Below are 12,171 nucleotides of genomic sequence, written 5' to 3'. Positions count from 1 at the left end.
TGTGTGTGTGTGTGTGTGTGTGTGTGTGTGTGTGTGTGTAAGGGGGGCGGGTCAGAGGGAGGCTGGTTGAAAGATAAATACACCATAATCAGTAACTTCACGTTCCCGTCATAACCAGTGAGATGCTGTCATGGGTGACAAACACTCTCCACGGAGGCCACGTCACGTGCCGTGGAGTGGGCTCCAGAGACAGAAGGAAAAGGGCCGAAGTGACCGAATGTGTGCAGGGGCCGGGAGTCGTGAGTCCAACCAGCCGCCCTGGCCCCAGGTCGAAGTACCCCACGCTCCGCAGATGCACGATCTCCTTTAAATTAGTGTCCAAAAGTAGTGTAGTCAAATTTTTTAAAGAGCTTTAAAACAAGTTTATTTCCCCCTTTGAAACCAGCTTTAAAAATTCTAAAAATATGTACTCGGCAGACTCTATTTCCAAAACACCCATGAGAATTTTGAAAAAGAAGGATCATGAATCAGAGGATGACTTGCCCTCCCAACGAGGACAGAACCACAAAAACGAAAAGAACAGGCTGGTGCAGAAGCAGCGGCCGCCGGGAAGAGGGAGCGGGGGCGGCCTCGGGCCGCGTCCGAGGCTTCGGGTCCAGGCCCGCGGGGGCGGGGGCGGGGCGGGGCGGGGCGGGCGCTCGCGGGCCCGTGGTTTGGGGGAAATTCAGTCACCGACTTACTTCACACCTTCCGCCAAAATTAATTTCAAATAAATTGCAGATACAAATAATGAGAAGTGCTGATATAAAATATACAGGAATGCTTTTAGAGAGTTAGATTTAAAAAAAACCCTTAAGTATGATACTGTAAATAGAACTTATAAAGAAAAAATGACTGATCGGCTCCATTAAAACTTTAACTCCTGTTGCACAATAACAAAACAGAATGAACGAGAAGTGGAGAGTTGCACGTCTATTATATGTAAGAGGATACTGGTGTCTTTAATATATAAACAGCTATTACAAATCAAGGAAAGGAAAGTCTCTATGACAGAAAAATAAGCAAAGGATCTCTAGCTGGTGTGGCTCAGTGGACTAAGCACAGGCCTGAGAATCTAGAGGTCGCTGGTTCGATTCCTGGTCGGGGAACATGCCTGGGGTGTGGGCCGACCGACCAATGGTACTCTTTCTCTTGTTCTCCCTTCCTTTCCCCTCTCTCTAAAAATAAATAAATAAAATCTCTTTTAAAAAGAAAGAAAATAAACAAAAGACATACACAGAACTTTAAAAAACATGACTGACTGACACATACAGCAAAAAGGAAGGAATAACTAAGGATATGCGAATCACAATGACAAAATATTCTCTCTTTTTGGCTCAGATTAGCAATGATCACAAAGAGCATGAAGATTCACTACTGCTGAGAGTGTCTGTTGACACACCCTTTCTGAAGGGCTACTTGACAGGTAGCTATTAAAAGCCTAAAAACGCCTCTGAACAATCAATCCTATTTCTAGGAATTTATCCTGAGGAAATAATAAGGCAAATTCACGAACAATGTTCATTGTAGCAATGCTTATTATAGCAAAATTGGAAACAAACTTAATGTCTGTTCATAGGAAAATGGCTAAAGAAATTAAGGTACATATGTAAAATAAAATATTAACCGATTCTTTTAAAAGATTCCATAGACACATGGATTAATGTGAAAAAAGTTTATTGTTTATAAATAAAAAGCAAGTAACGAAAAGTATATTTTTGTAAATATAGGTACACACACACAAAAATCCAAGGATACGTTGCTGGACTGTCGAAAGTGTTTTACTTTTTTACTTTATCAGAACGAGCAATAATAATGTTTCCATCCGGGAAGCCTAACGTCTCAACATCAGGCGTCTCTCTCTTCAGTTCCTCGGCCCTCGGCACCGCATCGCCCCCGCAGCCCCGCTCCGGGGTCGGCCGCCCGCGCCGTCAGGGCCCCCCCATCACGGCCGCCTCGTCTCCCCCGGGTCCTCGGGGCCTGGCGCTCGCCGGTGCTCGACTCGAAAGACCAAGGACCGAAGGGACCCAGGGCCCGGTTTTCTCCCGTTCCCGTGAACGGTCGGAGAAACGGGTGGGCGCGGGCCGACCGAAAGGCCGTAGGTCGGATCCCGCCCTCCCAGAACGGCAGGTGAGAAGGAAGAAAAGTCTCGGAGCGGGAGTCGGATCTGGGTTCCCCGCGTCCTCGAGGCCCGACGACCTCGTGACCCCGGGCAAACCCGTGTCGCTGAGCAGTGGCCGAGCGCTCACGGAGCAACGCCGCACACACCCAGCGTTTGGCCGAGGGCTGGTGCACAGTAGGCGCTCAAACCTAGAAGCTCCACAGTAGGGTGGCCCACAGCAGGGCGATGGACACCCCTCTCCGCGCGCGGGTCCCCAGGCTCGGAAGCGCTCGACCAGGAGGTTGCGCAGCCAGGAAGCCCCGCGACGCTGGGGTTCGGGCCGCGCGCCCAGCGCGGGTGACTCCGCTGTCCCGCCTTCGGCCGCTGCTTCTCCCACGCACCTCGGGTGGGGGGTCCGGGGCCCCGGGAAAGGACGAGCGCAGCGGGCCCGCCGGTGAAGGCACGGAGAGGGGCGCAGGCCAGGCGTCTGGAGCTGAGCAGAACTTGGGCCGCGGGTGGGGGTCTCTCTTGACACTCGTGAGTTCGAATTCCGGCCCACTCCTTACTAGTTGTAAGGTGTGGGGCAGGTCACCTTGCTCCCCGGTCAGCGAGGCCGTGGGACTCGCCTGCGCAGAGGGAGCGGTGCCCCCTCACTAAGACCCCGTGCGGGCGGCGCGGGGCGCGGGGTCCCTCGCGCAGAGCGCCCAGGCCGCCCGCCGTGACGGGAGGGGCTCTTTCTGGCCGCAAGACAGTGTCTGGGGCCCTGGTCCTGGCCGAAACCGGAATCGTGGCTTTGGCCAACCAAAAGGCCCAGTTTGTTGTTGTTTTGGGGTTTTTTGCGGGCTCGGGGGCAGAGACAGCAGAACCAGCTGTGCTCCAACCTGTCCGCCCCGAAGTGCCCGAGAGTGGATTCGAAGGGAAAGTTTGTTGTGCGTGTCTGTGCGTGTGCAGGTGTGTGCACACCCGCACGCGTGTCCGTGCGTCCCAGAGCGTCCGTGGCCGTGCGGGGAACAGGGCGCGCGGTAGCCCCGGGGGCTCCTCCTCCCGAGGGGCCCTTCCCTCCTTGATCTGCGCCTCTTCCCGGTGAAGAGTTTCAGCCAAACTGACGGAATCTGGCGCGGCCCAGGGAGGGGCGGGGACGGGAGGGGCGATTTCGTCCCGGAGCCACTGGTTTGGGGATAATTACTTTTAATGTCAGAAAGATTTAGTTTAATATCATCTCTATTAGGCTGCCGGGAGGATAATTAAACAGGACGCGCCGCAGCCGGCAAACAGATGGCGTCTGCTTGCTCCGAGGCCGCGGACAAACAGCGCAAAAGTCAGTGCCTCCCGGGCCCCCAGTCAGCGAGCGTCCGGGCCTCGCTCCTACTCCGCGCCACTGCGCCCCGCCTCCGGCCTTCCCCCCGCCCCCTCGACCGCCACCCCCAGCCTCGCCCCGGGGCCCCGGCCGGGCCTCCCGTGGGGTTCCCGCCACTGCCGGGAAAAGGGTGCGTGCGGGTGGGGCCAGTAGCAAACCAGGGCGGAGGTGGGTTTTCGTGCCTGGGAGCGCTCCTCTGGGTCCCCAGGCCCTGGCAGAGCAAAGGCGTCAGCAAATGATCCTGAGCTAAGAGGACGTGTGAGTGCGTGTGACTCGGTGAGGATGGGCCTTCTGCCCTCCGCTGCCTCGTTTGTCCGGGAGGGCTGGCTTTCTCAGCTCGGAGTCCAGCGACCGGCAGGGCCCTGGGGCAGGGCCGGGTCGGCGGAGGAGCGAGGGCGCACCTGTGCGTGCGCTCCCGTCAGGGTGTTCAGTCCCAGGTGGGAGTCCGTGGGCGCTGGGCGGGAGGTCACACACCAAGTGGAGGTTCCGAGGATGTGGACATGCTCATGGAAGTGCTGTGAAGTCGAAGGAGCGTTCGGAAGGGGCACCCCTGGGCGGGAGGGCAGCCTCTGTGGGTGGTAACTGCATGCAGGTGTGAGGACGTGTCCAAGACTTTGCAGAATGAGGTCACATGTGCAAGTGGTGTGTCTAGGTGTGAAGCCACACTCTGCTGTGAGTAGAGGGCAGCCCCTGCTGCCTCAGTCTGGGCAGGCTCTCCGCACCGCTGGGGCCTCAGCCCCTTCCAGTCAGCTTCTCCTCCTGACCTGAGCCCAAGTGAGGACGGGCCTCGGAGGGGCCCTCGGAGGTGTGGGTGCAGGACGCTGCTCCAGCGCACTACTCCGCCTCCCTCCAGACACGCTCGCTCACTCACGTGCGCACCCCAGCCTCGCACCGGAGGAAGGGCTGTGGGGCCTCGGACCTGCTGGACTGTGGACAGGAGGAAAGAGGGTGGGGAGGTGCCTGCTGTGGGGGTGGGCAGATTTCTCCCGCTGGGCTTGACCCCCGGATGTGTTCTCTCCCCTCCCGAGAAAACGAGGTTTCCGTGAAGGGAGCGGGAGAGCTCTGGGGTCCGCAGTCGGAACCTTCAGCTAGACCCTGGGCCGCTGCAGGCCCACTCACGCCCGAGTGAGGGAATGTCACAGTGGCTTGGCTTCAAGAAGGAAGAAGGCCTTCTGGACCGCTGTCCCCCCCCCCCGGAAAGCTAGGCTGATTCTGTGGCTCATCTCATTTGAGGTTTGCAATACTTTCTGTAAAATTTAACCCGAGGGCGCTCTGGAAGGAGGCACCTGGCTGCTCCCTCGCAGGGTCTGGCCGCGGTCTTCTCTTCGCACCCCCAGACCCGCACCCCCACAGCGAGCACGTACCGCAGGGATTTCCCGGACCTCACGGCCTCCGAGTGTGGGAAGGAGGGGCCGGTCCTGTGCCCCTGACCAGCCCACCATCCCGGGCTCACTCCCTTACCCTCACTCCCCGCGAGAGACCCTAGGGACCCGACCCCTTTTGCTCCCCAACACATTTGCAGGCTCCAGCGAGTGGAATTTGCCAGGAGCAAACAACCTGGTTCCCATCGCTGTCACAGGCTCCGTTCGGGGCGGAGGGCGCCCTCCCCGACCGGATCGACGTCTGGAAGCTCTTCGCCACGCTCGTTCGCACAGCACACTCTTCCTCTCCTCCCTCCCCCAGTCCTCGAGTTCGGCTTCCCGAAGGAACCCACGAGAAGTTCTGGGGTCTTCCGTGGGGACTGGCCCCCAGAGCCTTCCTCTGGACCCGCAGCCTCAGGCGTCCGAGGCAGCAGGGCGGGCAGGGCGCGAGGCGGCCGTGGTGCGCGGTGAACCCGGCTGCGTCCTGAGGCGCCCGGGCCGAGCCCGCACGTCCCGGCCTCGGACGGCTCGGGCCAGAACCCGGTGGCCCTGGAAGTTCGAAAGAACGACGCGGAGATGCATGATCTGGATTCGAGGGAGAATACGGGAAAACACATTTTTCTTGTTAATTGAACGAATTTTCTTTACTCTGAACGAGAGAGAAAAGTGGGTAATAAAAAACGAGAGTGGGAGACTATTACCAGGAGGAAAACAGAAAGAAATGCCCGGTGAACCACAGACAGAGAAACCCAGGCGATCCCGCCCGAGGGCCGCGGCGTGAATTCCAGACGTTGCCCTTCGGAAGGTAAACAAACCCGAAACCTGCTCCCTTCCCCGCAGACCCACCTGCGAGTCGGGGCCGTGACGTCAGGACGGCGGAGTCGGGCGACAGTGGGAACCGCGCCCGGGGTTGCGGCGACCTGGTCTCTGGCCGGATGGACAGACAGACGGTCGCGCGTCCTGCTTCCAGGAGGATCTGGGGAGACTGAAAAGTCACTTTTATTTTTGGTTTAAAAATTAAACTAATTGTTAATTTAAAACAACAACGACAAAATAATCCCACCATCATGGGAAAAGAAATCGAAACGTTGCAGACGCGAGCAAAAGAAGGAGCCGGAGGGCGCAGGGCCGGGCCGAGGGAGGGTGGCGACGGGGAGGGCGCCGGGCGCGCCGGGGACCGGCCGGCGCGGGCAGGAAGCGCGGCCTCACCCCTCTCCTCCGGGCTCCCCTGCAAAGGCGAACATCCCTACTAGCCACACTTACCCTCCATGAGCCATTATCTTGTCAGGATTTTGAAAGTAATTTACCTTCTAAAGACAGCAGGAGAAAAGGCAAAACAAGCCCCTGACTACCCCGAACGCCCAGGACCCGGGCGCGCGCCGACAGGGCCGGAAGGAAGCTGGGAAATCTTCTCGGCAGCGCCGCTGACACCCTCCCTTCCCCGCCCCCGTCTCGCCCCCACCCCGGCCGCGGTAATTGAATTGTCACCTGCCCCCATCTCGCCCCGGGCCGCCAGGGACACTGGGGAAAGTCGGCCTTGCCAAGCGCCCCCCGCCAGTGAGAGCGGCGCAGCAGAGCCCGCGCCCCGGAGCCGAAGGGTTACTCGGGTCTGCGTGGAGACGCCACCGGACACGGTAATTAGGCGCAATTCACACGCTCTCCGGCGCACGGAAACTACTGGTCACGATACTTTCAGCGCTCCTTCTGGCCCACTTTTCCCCACTTCTTCCCTGGTGCGCCCCCTCCCCTCCCAGAGACACTCGGCGGAGCCTTTGGAGTTTCGAATCTTTCGGACACTGCGGAACGCGGGGCTCCCCGGGCGCGGGTCCGGCCAATCAGAGTGCCGTCTGCCTCCCCTGGCCAATGGCAGGCGCCACATTGTTGTCCAATTCTGTCTAATGGAGCCCTAAGGAGCAACAATAGAGCAGGCGAGCGGCTCATTGAGAGTCTGGCAGCGCCGGGCAACTGGGGCCCAGCTGCGCGCAGTGTCCGGCGCGCTCCGCCAGGGGATGCGGCGCAGCTAGGGCCGGGTCCCGCCTTCCAGCCGGTCGGTCCCTAAACGGTCCCCCAGCTCAGATTTCCGACGCAAGGGTTGGACTGCGCGGCGTTCTGAAGGGGTCGCCAGTTCGGACATGGTGACTGGAGGAGGGTGACGTGGTCAGATAAGGGGCCGGGGGGCAAAGAGAAGAGGCTAAGAGCGCCAGCATCGCCAGAGGAGCTGGGAGGCGCGCGCAGCGCCAGCCGGAGGAGGATCCCCGAGCCCAAGGCAGGTAGTTGAGGGCCGCAGGGAGGGCACGGGAGGCGGCCCGGCCTGAGGTCCCTGCAGACGAAGCTCGGGCCACGCTGGCCTTAGGGACTGTGCGGCCCGAGGGGCCTGAAGGAAGAGGCAGCGCGGGTAGAGAGGGGAGGTCCAGGACTGTCTGGCGGCGACACCGAAGGACCCAGAGGAAGCCGGGTAGAAAGCTCGGAGCTGGGCCTGCTTGGGCCTTCTGGGGCCGCGGCGCAGGTGGGATTCCTGCGTTCGCTCAGAGCCAGTTCCAGAGGCCATTCCCCTGCCTTGGTGCTGCCTGCTGAGCCACCCAAGTTCCAGGAGCCCCGCTCTGAGACCAGAAAGCAGGAATCTGTGCCCGAGAGGGGTCCCGCGAGGCCTCAGGGTGGGGAGGGCGTTTCTGAGGACTAGGCGCTTAAACCGGGATGGGAGGAAGAGGCAATGTGAGGGGGTCAGAATCTCCCTCCCGCGACACCTAACTTTTTCAAGATACTTTTCCCTCCCTGGCTGCTCCTCCAGACTGTGATTATGCCACAGGTTTTACTCCATCCCCACCCCAGCCTATGGCTGCGGGATTTTTTTTTCTCAAGCACACCCCTCTCTTCCGCGTGAACCCTGGGACCCAGGCACCTAAGTCAGCTGTTTTGCGCTATTCTCAAGCTAGCTAATCTTGGTCTGGGTTCACCTATCCGAAGTTTCTTCGGCTGAATTTTCTCTTTAATCCTCCTCCCCCGGCTTCCTGAACTCGGCTCCACACCAACTGTCTTCCCCACTCTGGAGGGGAGGACACCACGGAACTTGTGGCTCCCACATTTCCACGGTCCCCTGGGCCCCAAGGCCTAACTTCGCCCCTGAGTCGCTTCCTGACCCTCGCTCCACTCCCTAGAGCTATTCTTTCTGTTTCTGACTTTTCTCTTGAACTCTCTGGCTCCCACCAGCAAAACAAACAACCCCCTCCAGCCCAACCAGCTGAACCCTCCTTCTCTTCGCCCTTGCACAAAACTGGACATTCCACCCTGGATGTCCCTGTTTTGTCTTGGCACCAGTCTGTTGAGTCCAGATTTTCTCTCTCACATACAAATCCTATCAAACATTTCTATCCCGTCTCACACGGATGAAGCTAAACTTTGGGTAATACTATTTTCTTTTCTAAACTCTCCTTACATCCATCTGAACCAGTGACTTTCAAAAGTTATATTTTCATTTTTTTCCCAGCAGAATCACTGATTCAAACGAAATCTCACACCCAGCGCATAAATCAGATATAAGAAGCCTCTGGTGGGAGTGGGGTGGGGGAGCTCGGCCTCCGGAGGCGGGCTCCGAAGACACCTCCTCCCAGCAGTTTGACGCCCAGCAGTCAGACCGGTGCGGCCGAAATGTCCCTCTCTAAGCCTGGGTTCCTCGAGTGGGTGCTTTAGCTCCGCGCACCGCACACTCCTCACCGCAAATCTCTCCTCCCTTCCCTCGGTATCCCACGCCAGGTGCTGACATGGAGCTGCGCTCCGAGTTGCCGAGCGTGCCAGGTGCAGCGACGGCGGCGACGACAGCGACGGGACCGCCGGTGGCATCTGTGGCGTCGGTGGCAGCGGCGGCGGCGGCGGCCGCTTCGCTGCCGGTGAGCGTGGCGGGCGGCTTGCTACGGGCGCCGCCGCTGTTGTTGCGGGCGGCGGAGAAGTATCCGCGGACCCCCAAGTGCGCGCGCTGCCGCAACCACGGCGTCGTGTCCGCGCTCAAGGGCCACAAGCGCTACTGCCGCTGGAAGGACTGTCTGTGCGCCAAGTGCACGCTCATCGCCGAGCGCCAGCGCGTCATGGCGGCGCAGGTGGCGCTGCGCAGGCAACAGGCGCAGGAAGAGAACGAGGCGCGCGAGCTACAGCTGCTCTACGGCACAGCGGAGGGCCTGGCGCTGGCCGCCGCCAACGGCATCATCCCGCCCCGACCCGCCTACGAGGTTTTCGGCTCCGTGTGCGCCGCGGACGGCGGGGGCACCGGAGCGGCAGCGCCTGCGGGGGCCGGGGGCGGCACAGCGGGCGCCGGGAGTTCAGGTGAGAGCGCGGCCGGCCTGGGAGGTGAGGGGAACGGGGACAGGGCCCCGGCGCGCGGCCCAGAGACCGGACTCGGTACTCAGGAGCAGAATCCCCTTCTCCAAAGGTCCGGACCGCTAGGGTTTACCGCGCATCCAGCCCCTGATCTGGAACATCAACACAAACTCTCTCCTCTTTCTAAAGCATTTGCACTTTACTCCTTTCTTTCACCGCGGGCTCAACCGTGAATGCTTTAGTCTTATCTCCTCTACACACGCAGGTCCCCGCTTTCCTGCTCACTTCGCTGGGTCTCCTCCCCAGCGCGGAACCCCGCGCGTCTTCTCTTTTCCTTCGCTCTGTGCTTCTCCATGTGCCGCAGTTTCCCCGCTGCTTCCCAACTCTCTTCCGGAATCCGACCTTCTCCAAGCGTCCTGCCCCTTCCCGCACCTCGATCACTAGGTATTGGAGACACAGCATCCCTTTTCCATTTGTGATTCCTTTAATAGTGTTCCTAACGCTCCCGACAACTGCAGGTCGCTCCCTGCTCCCTTCTAGCTCCTTTCCCCCCTGGCGCCCAGTTCCCCAGAGTACGAGCTCTCTCAGTGCCCCCCGCGCGCGGCCCTCGCACCCCGCTGCTTCCTGCCCGGCCCCACCCTCTTCCTCAAACCCCCCCTTGGCTTTTTCACGCGTTGGAGGAAATCAGGCGGCCGGCACTGGGGCCTTCTCAGCTTGGGAGCCAAGAACTTTTTAGGTCTTAATTTTGGAAAGGGTGGTTTAGAAATAGGGGCTTTATTTTTGCCCCTGTAGAGAGGTTTGGGATCTACTGAGTGCCCAAGGCGCCTTCCTTCACAGGCTGCCCGGGGCCAGAGCGCACGCAGGCCTGGGTCGGCTCTCGGAATCACAAAAGCAGAGGGTCTCTTCTATAGAGTGTGGTGTCGGTGGAGGTTGTGTTGGCTCCTGCTTGAACCCGGAGCCAGTTCACGTTTCCAGGGCAGGGCCAGGAGGGGATAACAGAGTGGAGTTGCTGAGGCACAGATGTGGGGAGGAGGGCACTGAACGTCCAGGGTGCAGGGCGTCTGTGGTTGGGGCTCTGGGTGCAGAGAGAGAGCGCTCCCTGGGGGCGGGGGCAGAGAGGGCCGCAGGGGCTCAGAGAGGAAGGAATGGTGGGGCCACAAGAATGCGGAGCCCCGAATGGAGGTCGTGGGGCTCACTGGGAAAAGAACCTGGGATGCACGTGGCTGGGGTGCTGTGAGTGCGGTGGCCCGCCCACCCCTAACCGTTCCTCACGTCCTATTTTCTCCCCTCCCAGAGGCCAAGTTGCAGAAGTTCGACCTATTCCCCAAGGCGCTGCTTCAAGCAGGCCGTCCGGGCAGCCCGCCGCTGCCACCCGGGAAGCCCTTATCGCCCGACGGCGCGGACTCGGGTCCCGGGACGTCGTCCCCGGAGGTGCGGCCGGGCTCGGGTTCCGAGAACGGCGATGGCGAGTCCTTTTCAGGGTCGCCTCTGACGCGGGCCTCCAAGGAGGCAGGTGGCAGCTGCCCGGGCAGCGCTGGCCCCGGAGGCGGCGGCGAGGAGGACAGCCCGGGCTCCGCCAGCCCTCTGGGCTCTGAATCCGGTTCGGAGGCCGACAGAGAAGAGGCCGAGGCCGCGCCAGGGCCAGGGCTGGGCGGCGGCCCGGGTCCACGGCAGCGGACGCCGCTGGACATCCTGACGCGCGTCTTCCCGGGCCACCGGCGCGGCGTCCTGGAGCTGGTGCTGCAGGGCTGCGGGGGCGACGTGGTGCAGGCCATCGAGCAGGTGCTGAACCACCACCGCGGGGGCCTGGCGGCCGGCCTGGGCCCCGCCGCGCCCTCCGACAAGGTCGCTGCGGGAGCCGTAGCGGCCGTGGACGACGGGTGGCCCGGCCGCGTGGACGCCGCCGCCGGGGGGCCCGGGCTGCCGGCGCCCCTGCAGACCGGCCCCGCCGCGCCGCCGCACCACAGACCTTTGCTGGCCGGCGCCATGGCCCCCGGGACGCTGGGCTCGCTGAGCAGCCGCTCGGCCTTCTCGCCTCTGCAGCCCAACGCCAGTCACTTCGGCGCCGACGCGGGCGCCTACCCGCTGGGCGCGCCGCTCGGCCTCAGCCCGCTGCGCCTGGCCTACTCGGCGGCGGCGGCGCACAGCCGCGGCCTGGCCTTCATGGCGCCCTACTCCACCGCCGGCCTGGTGCCCACGCTCGGCTTCCGCCCGCCCGTGGACTACGCCTTCAGCGACCTCATGCGCGATCGCTCCGCGGCCGCCGCGGCCGTGCACAAGGAGCCGACCTACGGCGGCGGCCTGTACGGGCCGATGGTCAATGGCGCCCCAGAGAAGCAGTAGGGCGGCCCCGGCCCCTTTTCGTCCCGTGCGCTCTCTGCACCCCGACTGGGGTCCGCTCGCTCCAGGTGGTTTTCAGTTTTGTTTTGAAAGGTGGGTGGGGAAAGCGGAGCGAAAGGGAGCCGCTACGGTCGTAGACGTCCTCGGAGGGGTGCGCGGCCCGGACCCTGAGCCCCGCCCCCGCCCCGAGGCTCCCCGGTCCTTCCCAGAGCGGAGGCCCCCCGAGGCGCACCCTCCGGCCTCTCCGTCAAGCGACGCCCGTCCCGCCCGCCCCGAGCTCAAGTGGGTGGCGGGATGGTCTGAGAGCCTGTCTTCTGTCTCCCCCTCCCTTTAAAGAATTTTAAATATTTGCTCTAACAAATACAAATTTAGGATGTCTAAATCTCTTGGCACTGAGTCGAGTCTTTGGGACACACATATATGTCGATATAAATTGTAAAAAAGACAAGTTCTACAGTGCACTTTCTTGTTGCGGTATTTGTCGCTCTCTTTGTTGCTTAAGCCGATAAGCATGGGTTTCCTTGGTGCAGTGTTTTTATATATGTATAAATCTATATATAATCTATACATATATATACAAGCCAGTGTATAATGTTATAAAATGGAATTCTAAGTTATTAATTGTAATCTGTAGGTGACCTCGGTATTAACGTGAAAAAATTCAAAAACAAGCAAAAAAAGGAAGAATGGAAAAATCAGACTATGCGCGCATTGTACTCATCAGG

General features: G+C 60.6%; 1 protein-coding gene across 1 annotated transcript; it reads left to right on the top strand.

Moving 5' to 3' along the window:
- Window positions 1–6,759: 6,759 nt before the first annotated feature.
- Window positions 6,760–11,717, top strand: DMRTA2 (DMRT like family A2). Its single transcript, XM_037133098.2, has 3 exons — window positions 6,760–7,064; window positions 8,549–9,112; window positions 10,401–11,717. Exons 2-3 carry the CDS (start codon window positions 8,557–8,559, stop codon window positions 11,447–11,449), a joined length of 1,605 nt encoding a protein of 534 aa, XP_036988993.1. The 5' UTR covers window positions 6,760–7,064; window positions 8,549–8,556; the 3' UTR covers window positions 11,450–11,717.
- Window positions 11,718–12,171: the final 454 nt, after the last annotated feature.

The sequence above is a fragment of the Artibeus jamaicensis genome, unplaced genomic scaffold, assembly GCF_021234435.1.
Source record: "Artibeus jamaicensis isolate MK-2021 breed Jamaican fruit bat unplaced genomic scaffold, CSHL_Jam_final scaffold_1019, whole genome shotgun sequence".
In the NCBI taxonomy this organism is placed as follows: Eukaryota; Metazoa; Chordata; class Mammalia; order Chiroptera; family Phyllostomidae; genus Artibeus; species Artibeus jamaicensis.
Note: the sequence above shows the minus strand (reverse complement) of the source record. Positions and strands in the feature narration are given on the sequence as shown.

Excerpts from the sequence above, each read along its gene's own strand:
- DMRTA2 (XM_037133098.2), top strand. The coding sequence starts at position 8,557 with ATGGAGCTGCGCTCCGAGTTGCCGAGCGTGCCAGGTGCAGCGACGGCG. Across the intron at positions 9,113-10,400 it reads AGCGGGCGCCGGGAGTTCAG|AGGCCAAGTTGCAGAAGTTC; the intron begins GTGAGAGCGCGG and ends CTCCCCTCCCAG.